This window comes from Perissodus microlepis, chromosome 15, assembly GCF_051167445.1.
Source record: "Perissodus microlepis isolate ML-2025 ecotype Zambia chromosome 15, ASM5116744v1, whole genome shotgun sequence".
Taxonomy (NCBI): Eukaryota; Metazoa; Chordata; class Actinopteri; order Cichliformes; family Cichlidae; genus Perissodus; species Perissodus microlepis.
This window is the reverse complement of record NC_140475.1, coordinates 28,063,464-28,075,941: the sequence shown is the minus strand read 5'-3', so window position 1 is coordinate 28,075,941 and position 12,478 is coordinate 28,063,464. Positions and strand designations below refer to the sequence as shown.

The following is a 12,478-nucleotide window of genomic DNA, read 5'->3' as shown; positions in this document are numbered from 1 at the left end:
TACAGGTTGGCTGGGAGATTGTTTCCCTGCAGATGGTTAGATATTTTAAATCATTCTGATTTTCAGATCATTTTCTTCCTAAAACCATGGTGAAAGATGGCCTTGACAGTCTTTTGTGATTTATGGAATGATAAAAAGAAATTTATGGTGCAGTCTTTTTCAAAATTACCTAATATAGCAAAATGAAACAATAATTTCCAGCTTTATCTTTATTATCACATTTCAGCGTTTCATTGTGTTATCTACTACCTGCATTTTTATGGCCTATGGACCTTTTATGTCAGCCCTTAAAAAACAAGGAAGAAAGATATTGCAAAAGTCCTCACATGTCAGAGAGCACTCTGGCCTCCTCTTGGTTTATTTCCTGCTTCCTTGTATTTTGTGCCGTCTTTTGTAAGTCAACAGCTTTCTGGGAAATGCAACGGTGCATTAAACACAAAACAAAATGTCACACAGGTTTAAAAACAGGCTCAGAAACCCGTGTCTCAGGAGGAACATGCATGTGCTTGACGTGTGAAGGAAAACATCTGCAGCGTCATTACTGGTTGAACAGCGGGCCCACTTTAAAGTAGACGTACTCTGCTGTTCCTTATTTGCTGTTCTGTACTGTTCCAGTATGGCCAGAGTTTAAAATCATGAAATTGGTGTATGTACACAAATCACTGTGAGCAAAAAGCTCAGCTGGAGGAGATGTACGCAGGGTGGTGGCACTTCTGTACAGACTTTACTTTTCAGATCCAGAAGCTATGTTTGTTTCTCTGATGCAGCCCTAGGTGTTAACACAAACGCTCCAACCAAATGGAGCAGCCAAAAGAAGAAAGACTGAAGTGGGTGTAAACAGCTTGTTTCAGATTGATGGCATGCACCAAAATAACGATCATTTTGAACTGTAAATCATGCAAAGCTGCTCTACTAAAGCTACCATCAGAGAGCAATGCCTGTCTTTTTCTTTTTTTTAATGACATTAATGGCATTGAAATTTCACCTTAGCTTCACCTCTATGAGCACAGTTTCAAATAGAAAATTACCCAGTGGTAATGTGGTTTGAGCGCTTTTATTTCTCAGCAAAAACAAGGCATTAGAATTCATATTAAAAATAGATCAATGACATTCTTTACAGAAATATAGAATATAGCGTTCCTCACTTTGAGGCAACATGGGAAAACAACACATGCTGCTTTTATGTAAAACAAAAAAAAAAATTTCAGGCTACAATAAGTAGCTTGTATGGAGCTTAGTGCATTGCACTTTTACACTAGGATAAAGAGCGCATTCAATCTGCTACATTTTCTGCAGATCATGTCACTTTGTAATGCTTCAAATGAAGGGTAAGTTTGCATCATGTTCAAGCAAGACAAATCATTTTGCACAGTACAAACTGTCATAATGAATTCACAGTAATTTCGAGAAGTGCTCTCGTTCTTCAGTTTTCATTTTTCTTTTGAATTGAGAACTCCAACATGGGCTCGGTTTGAAGAAATGTAAAAAAAAAAAAAAAAAAGTCCTTGGATTCTAGAAACTGATGTGGCTCGCTCTGTAGTTCTGGATGAGAGAAATCAGTTCAGACATGTCGGACACGTGCGGGTAAGCATTCATGACTTGCTCTACCATGTTCTGGGGGAATAGGGTGCTAAGCTGGATCCTCAGAGCCTTCCTCCGCTCGCTCAATGGGCTCTTAGCCCCACTGCTCAGCCTAGGGTCAGACAGGCTGCCCTGCACCCATGGGTCCCTGGGCAAGCTGTGGGTCTGTCTGTGGGAGGGCTGTCTGTAGTACTGCTTCTCTGCAAAATGAGAGGGAAGCTCCCCATTATGTGGTGGTAGAGCTGGACATGAGCTCCACCCATGCTGCTGGAGGTGGTGGTGGTGGTGCTGCTGCTGGTGGCTGTTTGGGGATAGTCTGATCTGCTGGTGATAGCACCTGCATTGACTGCATGTGGGGGGCTCACGCGATGCTAGTCCATTTGGCTGAGCGTAGTAACCCCCGTTCAGGCAGATCCTCGGGGCGTTGCCACCATAAGACCCAGAGTACTCATCTTGACTCAGGCTGTAGCTGGCCACCCCACTGCTGCAGCTGTGCACAGGCTGCTCCCTGCTGTAGGCCATGTCATGGATATAGAGCCTGGACAGAGAGCTGTCCATGGAGCTGAAGGCTTCATCTATATCTGGGCTCGGGCAGTGTTGGAGACTTGAGTTCATTTGGTTTCTCGGGCTGCTGGTATCCCTCTGACAGATGGACTGCTCCCCTGGCGAAGCCCTGTGTGACAGCTCATCTATGCCCAGAGGTGGAGGGGTGGAGGAGATGTACCTGTGCTCCTGCTGATATGCAGCAGGGGAGATGTTCTTGGCTCTGTCTCTGTCTCTTAGGGCCCTCAGCTCATCAGCCACTGACAACTGGGACTGGTTGGCCCTCTCTGGATGGTAGAACTTACACTTTACTCCATAAGTGCATTTCTTTCCTAAAAGACAAAAATACAAATTCCCAAAATTAGAAATTGTGTCTGGGCCACTACAAGCTAAACTTCAGCTCAGGATGTGTGTAAAAGCCACTAGAATTACAAACAAATCATCTGCTCTCTTTGTTTCTTTGGCACTCACAGTGTAAGACACTTTGTAGCTGTCTTATAAATGGATGTCTTTAAGTCCAGTCACTGACTGACTCCTCAGCTAAGCTCTTTCTGTGAGATCAGGGCCTTCCACAAATTTCAAATTCTCCAGTTGCAAGTCACTGCTGAATGAGTGCAGACAAGTGAAGTCAGAGCCCCCTACTGGCTCAGTTTCTCCTCATTTGTTGGCCATAAAGCACATGATTTCAACATTTAACAACCTTACTTTTTTTTTTTTTTTTTAAAACAAAAAACTGTACCAGTCATTAAAAAAAGGTTGTGATGTGTTGAAATCTCAGTTTTGTAATGACATCTGGAGACTTTATACTTCCTCTGTGGGCTGAAAAATCATTCTACTCTTATGAAATATTGAGATAATGTCAGGAATACACTGTGGTCAGTCTGGGTTTATCTCCAGCATTTCCCACATTTACTACTTCGCAGTCAGAAAGTCTGGGCCTTACTGTTTTTTCTGGAGGGGGGAAGGTTTACTCCAGTTTCAAACTATTTTACATGCTGGTGATAACAGTTATTAAACTCCACACCAGGGTTAGGGCTGTATTTTAGACACAGGCACATTCCCAGAAACCAGATTATGTCATAAACTTTCCATTTGGTTGTGCCATATTGGGGAAAATTCCATATACAAAAGTAGACGTGAACTGAACCTGTGGCCCTCACTGAATTATATCAACCACCAAATGAATGAGCTGTTCACCTGGCTCAACAGTGGTGGATGACCTATTTGGATTTCAAGGTCATTTTTATCAATTATAGGGTGAATTACCACCGCTACCATTCTATATTTAATCATTAGTTATTATTAATTTCTAACTCTATTTCGTCCTGTTTCCCTCCCATCACCCCCAACTGGTCTTGGCAGATAGCCGCCTCTCACTGAGCCTGGTTTTGCTGGAGGTTTCTTCCTGTTAAAATTGAGTTTTTGAGCAAGCACTTTGGCAACAGTGGGAAGGAAAGAGGGTCATTTGATTGTTGGGGTTAATCGTCTTGTAGGGACTGAGGATTATTTTGAACTGGGAATTATGCAAAGCTACTCACTGCTTAAAGCAGAATATGTCTTCTTCAAAGTAAAATTAGCTTTATACTGATAAAGCTAATTTTACTTCTTCAGTCCATGAACTGAAGAAGCTTCTTGGATGAGAGGTGAAACGGCTTCAAGCAACTTAAAGAAGTCCAGATGCTTTTTTTTCTAAGCTCCTTAGATCAGCTACTATTAAACATAAATACTCATGATGCTAGTGTAAAACGACCTGTTTGTATGCACTGGTCCTCTGCTGTGTGTGCTGAAGTTTGGACAGGAAATGCTGGTGGGAATCTTCTGATGCAAGAAATGCATCATATTTGCTTACTGTCATGTTTGCTTAACAGCAGTGTGTGTGTGTGTGTGTGTGTATCCCTGGTGACTGAACTTGAAATGGTATCTGCTCAGAAAACAAACCTCTATTTACACAGAAGTTCCATTGATTGTATATGTTTTTTCTTATCTTTAGAGGAGCACAAGGAAGTGTAACATGAGCTGTCTGTTCAAATAGACCGTACTAACCATATGGACAATGCTGCAGCTTGTTTTCTGGGGTGCGTGGCTTCTTTCTCAGAAAATCATCAATAGTGGGACCATTCCTGCCCAGAGGATCATCTGGAGGCATAAACCTGCACCGGCACAGAGTTGCAGTTAGTCTAGCTGAACACATGGTCCAACAGTGGGGCAAATCACCCCCAATCAGCCATGCAAAACAAGTAACCCCCTTCAACCTGCCCCTTAAGAAGCCTTACTTGTCATTGGCGAATGTGTACATCAGCAGCCTCTCCTCTATGAATTTCTTCCACTGGAGGTTCTCTGTCTGCAGGTCGCGGTAGTTGTCATTGGACACGATGATGCCATCTGAGTCAAAGGCCAGCTTGACTATGTAGCGGTCATCGTAGCACACCACCCTCTTCCCGTTTACGCAGCGGGACGGCGTGTACACCAGGATCTTCCTCCTCTCCAACTCGTGGAGAATATGTTGATCTATGGGACAAATATTATACAGGTTAGAGATTACTTTAAATGATGTGTGGTAACGTCCTTGACAGATACGAGACATTTATTCAGGCAGGTGACTGAGGCACCTTGTACTCCATGTGAGCTTTTAATCTTTTCTCAGTCTCTTTGTTTTTATAGTAAACTTCACACCAGGAAGAAACAATTTGTGGATTTTTTTACCTGGCACTGATAATGGCAATAAAAGCTGACTGCAGCTTTCTGGAAAGCAGCTATTTTTAGCCGACATGATTGGACATGAACGACGTGTAGGATTTCAGTTTTCATGCTTACACTTCCTCATTGTTTAAGGAGGCTCTATGGGTTCAATACCTGCTTTTCACAATGAAACGAGGTCATAACTATTGGATGGGCTCCATTGGAAGCCACCAGCTGCCAAACAGGATGACTCTAACAGCCAGGAAGAAGGGACAGGGATTTACCAGCAGCCATCTGTTATGTGCCCCACTGGCAAACGTACATGTTAAGAACAGTTATAAAGATATTATTTCCTTGAAATCCTCCGAGCTGTGGCTAAGGAGGGTTGTAATAGCAAAAGCACTAAGTACCAGTCCATTTACCATTTTTGTGATTGCTTTGCTAATAACCGATCAGACAGTGTGTGGCACACAGTGTAGTGGCATGCACTGTTTTCTTCAGCTTATTTAAATGAACTGCTTCTCTAACAGAAAAATGCATCATTTCCTGTGAAGCACACTTTTTCTGCCTGGAAACTCTGACTGTTTACAAGTGCTTCAGACTACATTAAAGCTTTACACTGATGAACTAAAAAAACAACCTGCTTTGTCGACCAGCATAGTTTCAGGTTGGGTTTCTTTATAACACGTGCACACACACAGGCAGCAGGACGTTCAGGCAGCTTCTGTGTATTTGATTATATTTGAGTCAGGAGTACTGTTGGTAAGCCAAAATTACAATTACAAAAGTATATGAGCTGAGGATGTACTAGTATTCGAATGGCATGATTTAACTGTAACGTAAACACAGATTAAAGTTCCACTGATCAGTATACATTATATTGACAGTGTAATAAACCACCGAGTGTATTGTCACAGTGGCTGCTTGTCTCCATTTAAATGCTCTGCTAGTCTGTATCATCTGGATTTAGAAATATTAGAATGCATTTGGCACATTAAAGCAGATTCATTCTATGTACTGCATACTGTATGCTGCAACTACCACTGCAAGCTCCTTTGGAACCCATGTCTGTTGACATCATCAGTCTTATATATGTTGTCACTGATGTGCTTTGCTCTGCAGTCTTCTGCTGGTTTTTTTTTTGTGTTTTTTTTTTTATGTTTGTGCACAGAAAGACCCACTGCAAAAGGAATAACATTCAGATTTTATCTAACCCTGAATTGAATAAGCTGAAGAAAATGGATGGACACATGGTCCTAACAGAAATAAAATGAATGACTGCAGCTTTATAATAGGCAGAATAACACATCCCACTGTGTGAAGCAGGAAAGGAGGAAATTCAATTCAGCTTTATTTATGTCAAATGCCAAATCGAACAACCATCACCTCAAGGCACTTTTATGTAGTAAGGTAAAGACCTTACAATGGAAAAGGGAAAACTGCAACAACCAGATAAACCAAGTAAGCACCTGGCAAAAGTGGGAAGGAAAACCCCTTTTAATAGAAAGACATTTCTTCCTGGTTACTGAGCCAAGAATCCCTGTAATCAAATTGAGGATCTTGAATGTAAATGCTGTCAAACAAAACGCTGAAGTAATTATGGAATCGTAACTGAAGCGTGAGTTAATCAGGCTTCACTTCTACTTCACCCTGACCAGGAGGAGTCAATTATAAAGGCACTTTTTCATCAGTGAACAAGAATAATTAGTGGAGACTTGACAAACACAGCTGACCTGAGCTGACTGCACAGCACTGTCAGGTGACCTTACCTGTGATGGGCGCCTCAGGCTTCGGCTGCTCCTTCCTCCACAGGGGGACGAACACGGTGATGTCGCGCATCCCTTTGTCCCAAAACCAGTTTACTGCCAGCTGGAGACCCTGGCACGAAAACACCTTCTTGTTGCCGTGGCTACAAAAAAAAAACAACACATACAAAAACCAGAGTGAACAACAGAAAAAAAACAGAGAGCTTCTTCTTTTGCGCTAACGTGCACATTTTGCCCACACATGCTTCTCCCTTTTTCAGGAAACTAATGATGTTGCAAGTGTTCACTAGTTCATGATTGCACAAGCACAGAGATAAGTCGTTTTCAACCTAAGAGAGACTCTTCACGTGAAATTTGTGAGATCATTTATTAATGTTTTAAAATTCACAAAGCTGAAGCTTAAAACAAACAGCCTTTTCCAGCAATGTATTAATCGTGAAAAGGCCCTGGAAATTTTGAGGAAAACAGAATAAGGTTACATTTCACTACACTGCTGAATTGTGATCATTGTCACACCTAGCCAGGAGAGCCTGAGACAACACGACACTTGTGTTTGTTCTAGTTCAACATTCATTCTTTGGAACAGCTCAACATTTATTCTCTGAAATACAAACCTACTGTATGAAGTCAAAAGGCTTCAGAAGAAGCAAACTGGATCGTTTTGCCTGCAGGAAAAGAAAAAGGCGTGTGCTTGTGGGTGTTCCCCTTCTTTTCATCATCAGGAAGTGGCAAGATACTTTGCATACAACAGGTAACAAAGATAAAGCTTTTGGCATGAGCTAGTTTATGGATCCCAGGTAATCTATCTAATCTGCCTTGCATAACTTTACAGATGACTCACAGATGACACTTTAAAATGATATTTCCTGTCTTGTTTAAGCTCCCAGAGAAGTCGAATGAGACCAGAGGGCTGCACGTTCATTCGTGAGTTAAAGGGAACAAAATAAAAGCAACTAATTAACTTTAGAAATTTAAATGAAAAAAAAATGGATTTTTAAGAATAAATGAACAAATGATTTTTTTTATTTGTGGCTACTATAACCAAAAACAGTGCAGGAATGTAAAAATTAATGCTTTTTATTTATTTATTATTGGTCTATTTGTCATGAATCAGTATTCTGATTCAACTCATTACCTACTTTATTACAGTTGTAAAGAGGTGTTGTTTATGTTTTGATAAACTTGTGCATAGGAGTTACTGAATCTTTTAAACATCACATAAGAGGAAAAACTAAAAAGCCACTTGAGCTACTTGATTCTGGCCTGTGTCAGACTGTGCTGGTGTTTGGCAGCAGTTTCCAGTGTAAAGTGCTATCTGCTGCTGTAAACATTAAAGCTGCAAGCTTAATAATTAGCTAAAACAGGTTAAAGTGTTCTGTAAAGCTGAGGGGAACTAGTGGGTGAAAAATGGTTTGTCTGTGGGTTTGTCACTGTGAGCGTCTTTCAGATTGGTGATATATAAATCCGTGCAGCTTTAAATCCTCACGTATTGCTGATAAAGTCTCAGTCTGCTGAGTAATGAGTTTACCCGAGCTGCCAGATCAGCAGTTAATACCTCCAAAATGTTTTAAACATGTCTTTTTTTTTGTACATTTCTCATGTGTGAATCGTTCTCTTTTGATAAACGTGAAGAATTACTTGTCACATGTGCTGGAGCATAATGTTTTTTGTGTCAAGAGGGAATGAAGGGACGTGTCATGATTAATCTAGGTATGGGCTCAGAAATGACAGATTTATCAAACCAAGAATGTGGGGGTGTTTCAATCAAAAAACTAAAAAGATGTCGGTATTTGCAAGAATCTTGCAAAAACACGGTGTGAACGGCAATGTGTAGGAGTAGTAGGCTTTTGTTTTTTTGTTGAGTTTTTTTGTTTTGGGTTTTTCTGCAGCTGTCGGGCCTAAAATGTAATTACAGGTAATCCAGTTTCAATAAAGTGCAGCAGTAAAATCACTTTGACTGATTTCCTTTACATGGCCACAAAAAACTAATCAGGAAGAAAGAGCAGTGAGAGGCTCTGATGACTGAGGACAGGAACTTAAACATGATAAACTGTACGTCAGCTTCAGAGCTGAAGAAGGGAAACAAAACAGGGAGACCGATGAGAGCTACCCCCCCCCCCCAGCCTCTGAGGTTTCACACCTGAGGCTGGACTACAGTTACACCATCTTACCTGGGAATAAAGCAGTGACAGTAAATATCTGAGCCCTCTTCCTCTTTCAGCTCACTTCATGTCCTTACAGGAATATGCGTTATGAAAACATTGCTCCTTTGCTTTTTGTTTTGAATTCATGCCATACCGTCTTTGATTCGAGCGAAAACATTTTTCACTCCAAACTTCCTTGTTATCTACTTTGGGTGGAGGTGCAGATGCCAACCGTGAGATCAAATGGCGTTAAAATACAGTGCTACACGTGTAACAATTCACGCTCGATACAAACATCACTTAAAGAGCTCAAACCTGATAAGAAAAACGCACTGTGGAATGGTCACTATGTCAAAGGCCCTTCTGGGCACGAACATAATCTGGAATTGAGTGAAAAAACAAAAGGGAGAAAAGTGTCGGCTCAGATCATGTTTTCACTTCCCACGTCTTTAAAGAGGAAGTGTGTTGCAATCACATTTGTGAACTGAAACAAGTTCTGACATAGACAGACAGACAGAGCCTCTGGTGAGAGATTGAAAAGTTAAACCAAAGTTATCCTCATTCAGCCTCACAGAGAGAGGAACGCGTCTCCGCTCTTTTTACTGCCCGCACCTCAAACAAGTGTTTTTTGTTTTGTTTTTTCCAGGAAGTGACGAAGCGTGTTTTCTTTGCTGTAAAAAAATGATTTGCTTCCTTGTGCCTTCGTGCCTGTCTGATGAATAAACTGAGCGAAGGGCTTCGGTACAGTTGTGAACAGCTGCCTAACACCCATCGGGTCTGTGGCACAAACTTGGGGTTAGAGTTAAGTTCGCTCTCAGATGTTACCTTTCAAATCAACACTCTTACACACTTGGTCTGTAAGATCAGCTCCATTTCAGAGAGGCGAACATTCAATTAAAACTTTACGGGTGGATGTTGAGAAGCTCAGATGAGATGTATTCATTGCGTTTCACCCCCACCCACTCCGCCTAACACCTGACAGATACGGTTACTCTGATATGAAGAAGTATGAAGTTACTGTAGTGCACTGAAACTGGAGGACTCCTTCCACTTAATGCATAAGCATACATAAAGCGAATGTCATGTGCTGACTCACCTCATGGCCACGTTGCTGCCGTCTATAACCACCGGTCTGAATCCAGCTGCCGCTTCTCTGTCCGGTCCCGGTCTGGCTTGGCTGGGGCTGGGGCTGCAGCCTCTGGGCACCAGCTTGGGGCTGTTTGGCACGCTCCTGTTGTTGTGGGTGCGAGTGTGGCACGTCTTTATCAGCTCCTCCAAGATGTCATTGGTCTGGGCGTCGTGCCGGAGGCTCTCCAGTACCCTGAGGATGTCGCTGTAAGAGTATCCTAACTTGAGAAAGCGCTCCACTTTGGCGTCCATGGTTGCCAGCGAATCAGAGTGGCTCCTCTCCTCCTCCTTTGCGCGCTCGGGACCGTCTGGCTGGGGAATCCTACTCTTCGCCTCCTTATTGTGGCTCATCGGCGTTTCCACGGAGACAGCCTGTGTTTTGGAACAGTTGACAAGTGTCAAAAGAGGAGGAGGAGAGGAGAAGGGCGAGGGGTGGAGACAGAGAGTGTCGGTATAAACACAGGAAGCGCAGCTGCGGTCTCACAGGGGTTTTCAGACAAATTGACTGTGGTTGATAGAATCTGCTCTGGTTACCACGACCTCATGACTGCAAACGCTTCACTGACGTCATGCTGGCTAAGAAAGCCCCTGTCTCTCCCTTTCTCTGTCTCTCCTCCTCACACACACACACACACACACACACACACACACACACACACTAGGAGAGGAAGCAAAGGGTCTGCACTGATCATAGCTCTAATTTTACCTACAGTCACACCCTGCTCTGCCAAATCATGAATGAATGGAACTGATGTGAGCGGCCTCTCCCATTCCACCCGCGTGCTGTTGCGCTCTCTGGAAAACCCCCTCTTGCGCTTCAGGTCCAAACACAGATCACAGTGAGTGTAGAGGTGAAGAAAAAATACTGCTGAATGACTCAGCCCACTTCTTCTGTTTGTCCTCCCACAAAGACAGAGCTATTTCGAGTAGGAGACCTTCACAATGTTCTCACACACGAAACCGCTGTGAGGAAGTGTCACTGACCCTTCAGCCTATACCAGACATCCAGAGAAATACGCCATCGCACTTTTGTGCAACGCAGGATGAGCTGATTACTGTACTGCCCTCCGTGTGTTAACGCAACATTTCAGGTATGAGGAAGAAAGAACAAAGCAAACAAAAAGCAATCTAACAATCGTTTCATCTCTAAGAAGATTGTTCGACCTATAAAAGCTATTATTATCTCACCAGAACCAACATTCCACAAATATCTGTAAAGGAGAAGCTGTTTTCATCTGACACCACCTACAGTACTGTCAGCAAGGGGCTGCAGTCTGCACAGGCCTGCTGCAGCCTGCAGCAGACCACATCCTCTGCTGATCACTTGGTAAACTGCAAGCTCCTAGCACTTTTTTCTGAAAAAGCCACACTATCTCCCACAACCTCTGTGCTCAGGGCAGACCGCACGGTCTGGACCTGACACAGAGCTACACATGACAAGACTGCACCCTCAGCTCACATTCAGCACAAACAGCAGTCAGACTTTGAGTTCACACTTACAGATTCAGCAGGTAGTGGCTCGCAGCATTAATCTCTCTCCCTCTGTGTGTGTGTGGGATCTGCTCTCAATGAGTGACTTACATAGACAAAACCACTGGTCTGTGTGAAGCTGCTCTTATTACTCACTGGAGGAAGTAAAGGCTGCTGAGAAAAAAAGGGGGGGGGGAGAAAAAAACCCTCTATGACCAGTAAGGAAGAGAACATGTAAATAAGCCATCTGAACTTCCTTATGTGCAGCAGCCAGGGCTGATCTGGGATCTGGGAGTCAAAGGGATATGTTTGACCTTTCTCCTCGCTTTTTTTTTTTTTTTTTTTCAGCTCTTGTGGTGTGGTGTAATAACTGAACTGGCCAAGTTAGACCAAGGCTTTAGACTGTTTCCATGAGCTGTTTGACATTTTCTTTTCAATTCAAGTGTGTTTGAGTTGCCTTCAAACACACAATCTGTGCTAATTTCTGCTATTTGTTGTCTGTTATGGGATTATGAGGAAGTAAGTCTACTGTCTGGCCTGGAGTTCAGTTGCTTAACATGTTTGTCTGAAACTGCAGGATGGTCACTGAGTGTAGAGTCAAAATTTGCCTGCTATATTTTCCATGTTGTGGCAAAAACAATGGTAGTATGTGTTAATAGTTATGTTTGAAGTAACATGGCTGTCTGATGTGGGCAACGGCCTAAAAAGGAGAGAAAGAAAACTAATGTGGAGTTTCAAAGGTGAGTCAGTCTTGTGAAACAGCTGCTGGTGAAAAATGAAGCGTGTGGAAGAAACCTGCAGTTCTTCTAATGGCCACTGGAGGCTTACTCGGTGTAACTCAGGGGTCAACTTTACTAAAAATCTTGAACATAATAACTCAAGAAGGATTTTCAAACTAATACCATATGTGCGAGGAGGCTGAGGGCTAGCACTGCTGGCCACCAGTATTTTTGCTGATCTTTTGGCCATGCTTGGTCTTCTGTAGGATGTAAGGATAGACTAGAACACCCACAGCCATATGTTGCATCTGTCACTCTTGGAAAACTTGTAACCTTGGTGCATATGTGCCTGTGTTTCCCATGATACTGAAAAAACCCAAATGAACCAAAACAAATATCATCATTTTTTTCAATATTATGAGATTTTGAAATCATTACCTTTCATACA

At 42.6% G+C, this 12,478-nt stretch overlaps 1 protein-coding gene across 2 annotated transcripts; it reads right to left on the bottom strand.

The window, feature by feature from the left end:
* Positions 1-26: 26 nt before the first annotated feature.
* Positions 27-11,417, bottom strand: LOC146372340 (putative ribonuclease ZC3H12D). Of its 2 annotated transcripts, XM_084952865.1 has the most exons (6): positions 11,342-11,417; positions 9,810-10,213; positions 6,573-6,712; positions 4,398-4,632; positions 4,168-4,274; positions 27-2,456 (listed from the first exon to the last, which is right to left on the bottom strand). In XM_084952865.1, exons 2-6 carry the CDS (start codon positions 10,190-10,192, stop codon positions 1,513-1,515), a joined length of 1,809 nt encoding a protein of 602 aa, XP_084808991.1. In that variant the 5' UTR covers positions 10,193-10,213; positions 11,342-11,417; the 3' UTR covers positions 27-1,512. The 2 variants fall into 2 exon arrangements, with proteins under 2 accessions (XP_084808991.1, XP_084808992.1); XM_084952866.1 differs by having other exon boundaries at positions 9,810-11,408.
* Positions 11,418-12,478: the final 1,061 nt, after the last annotated feature.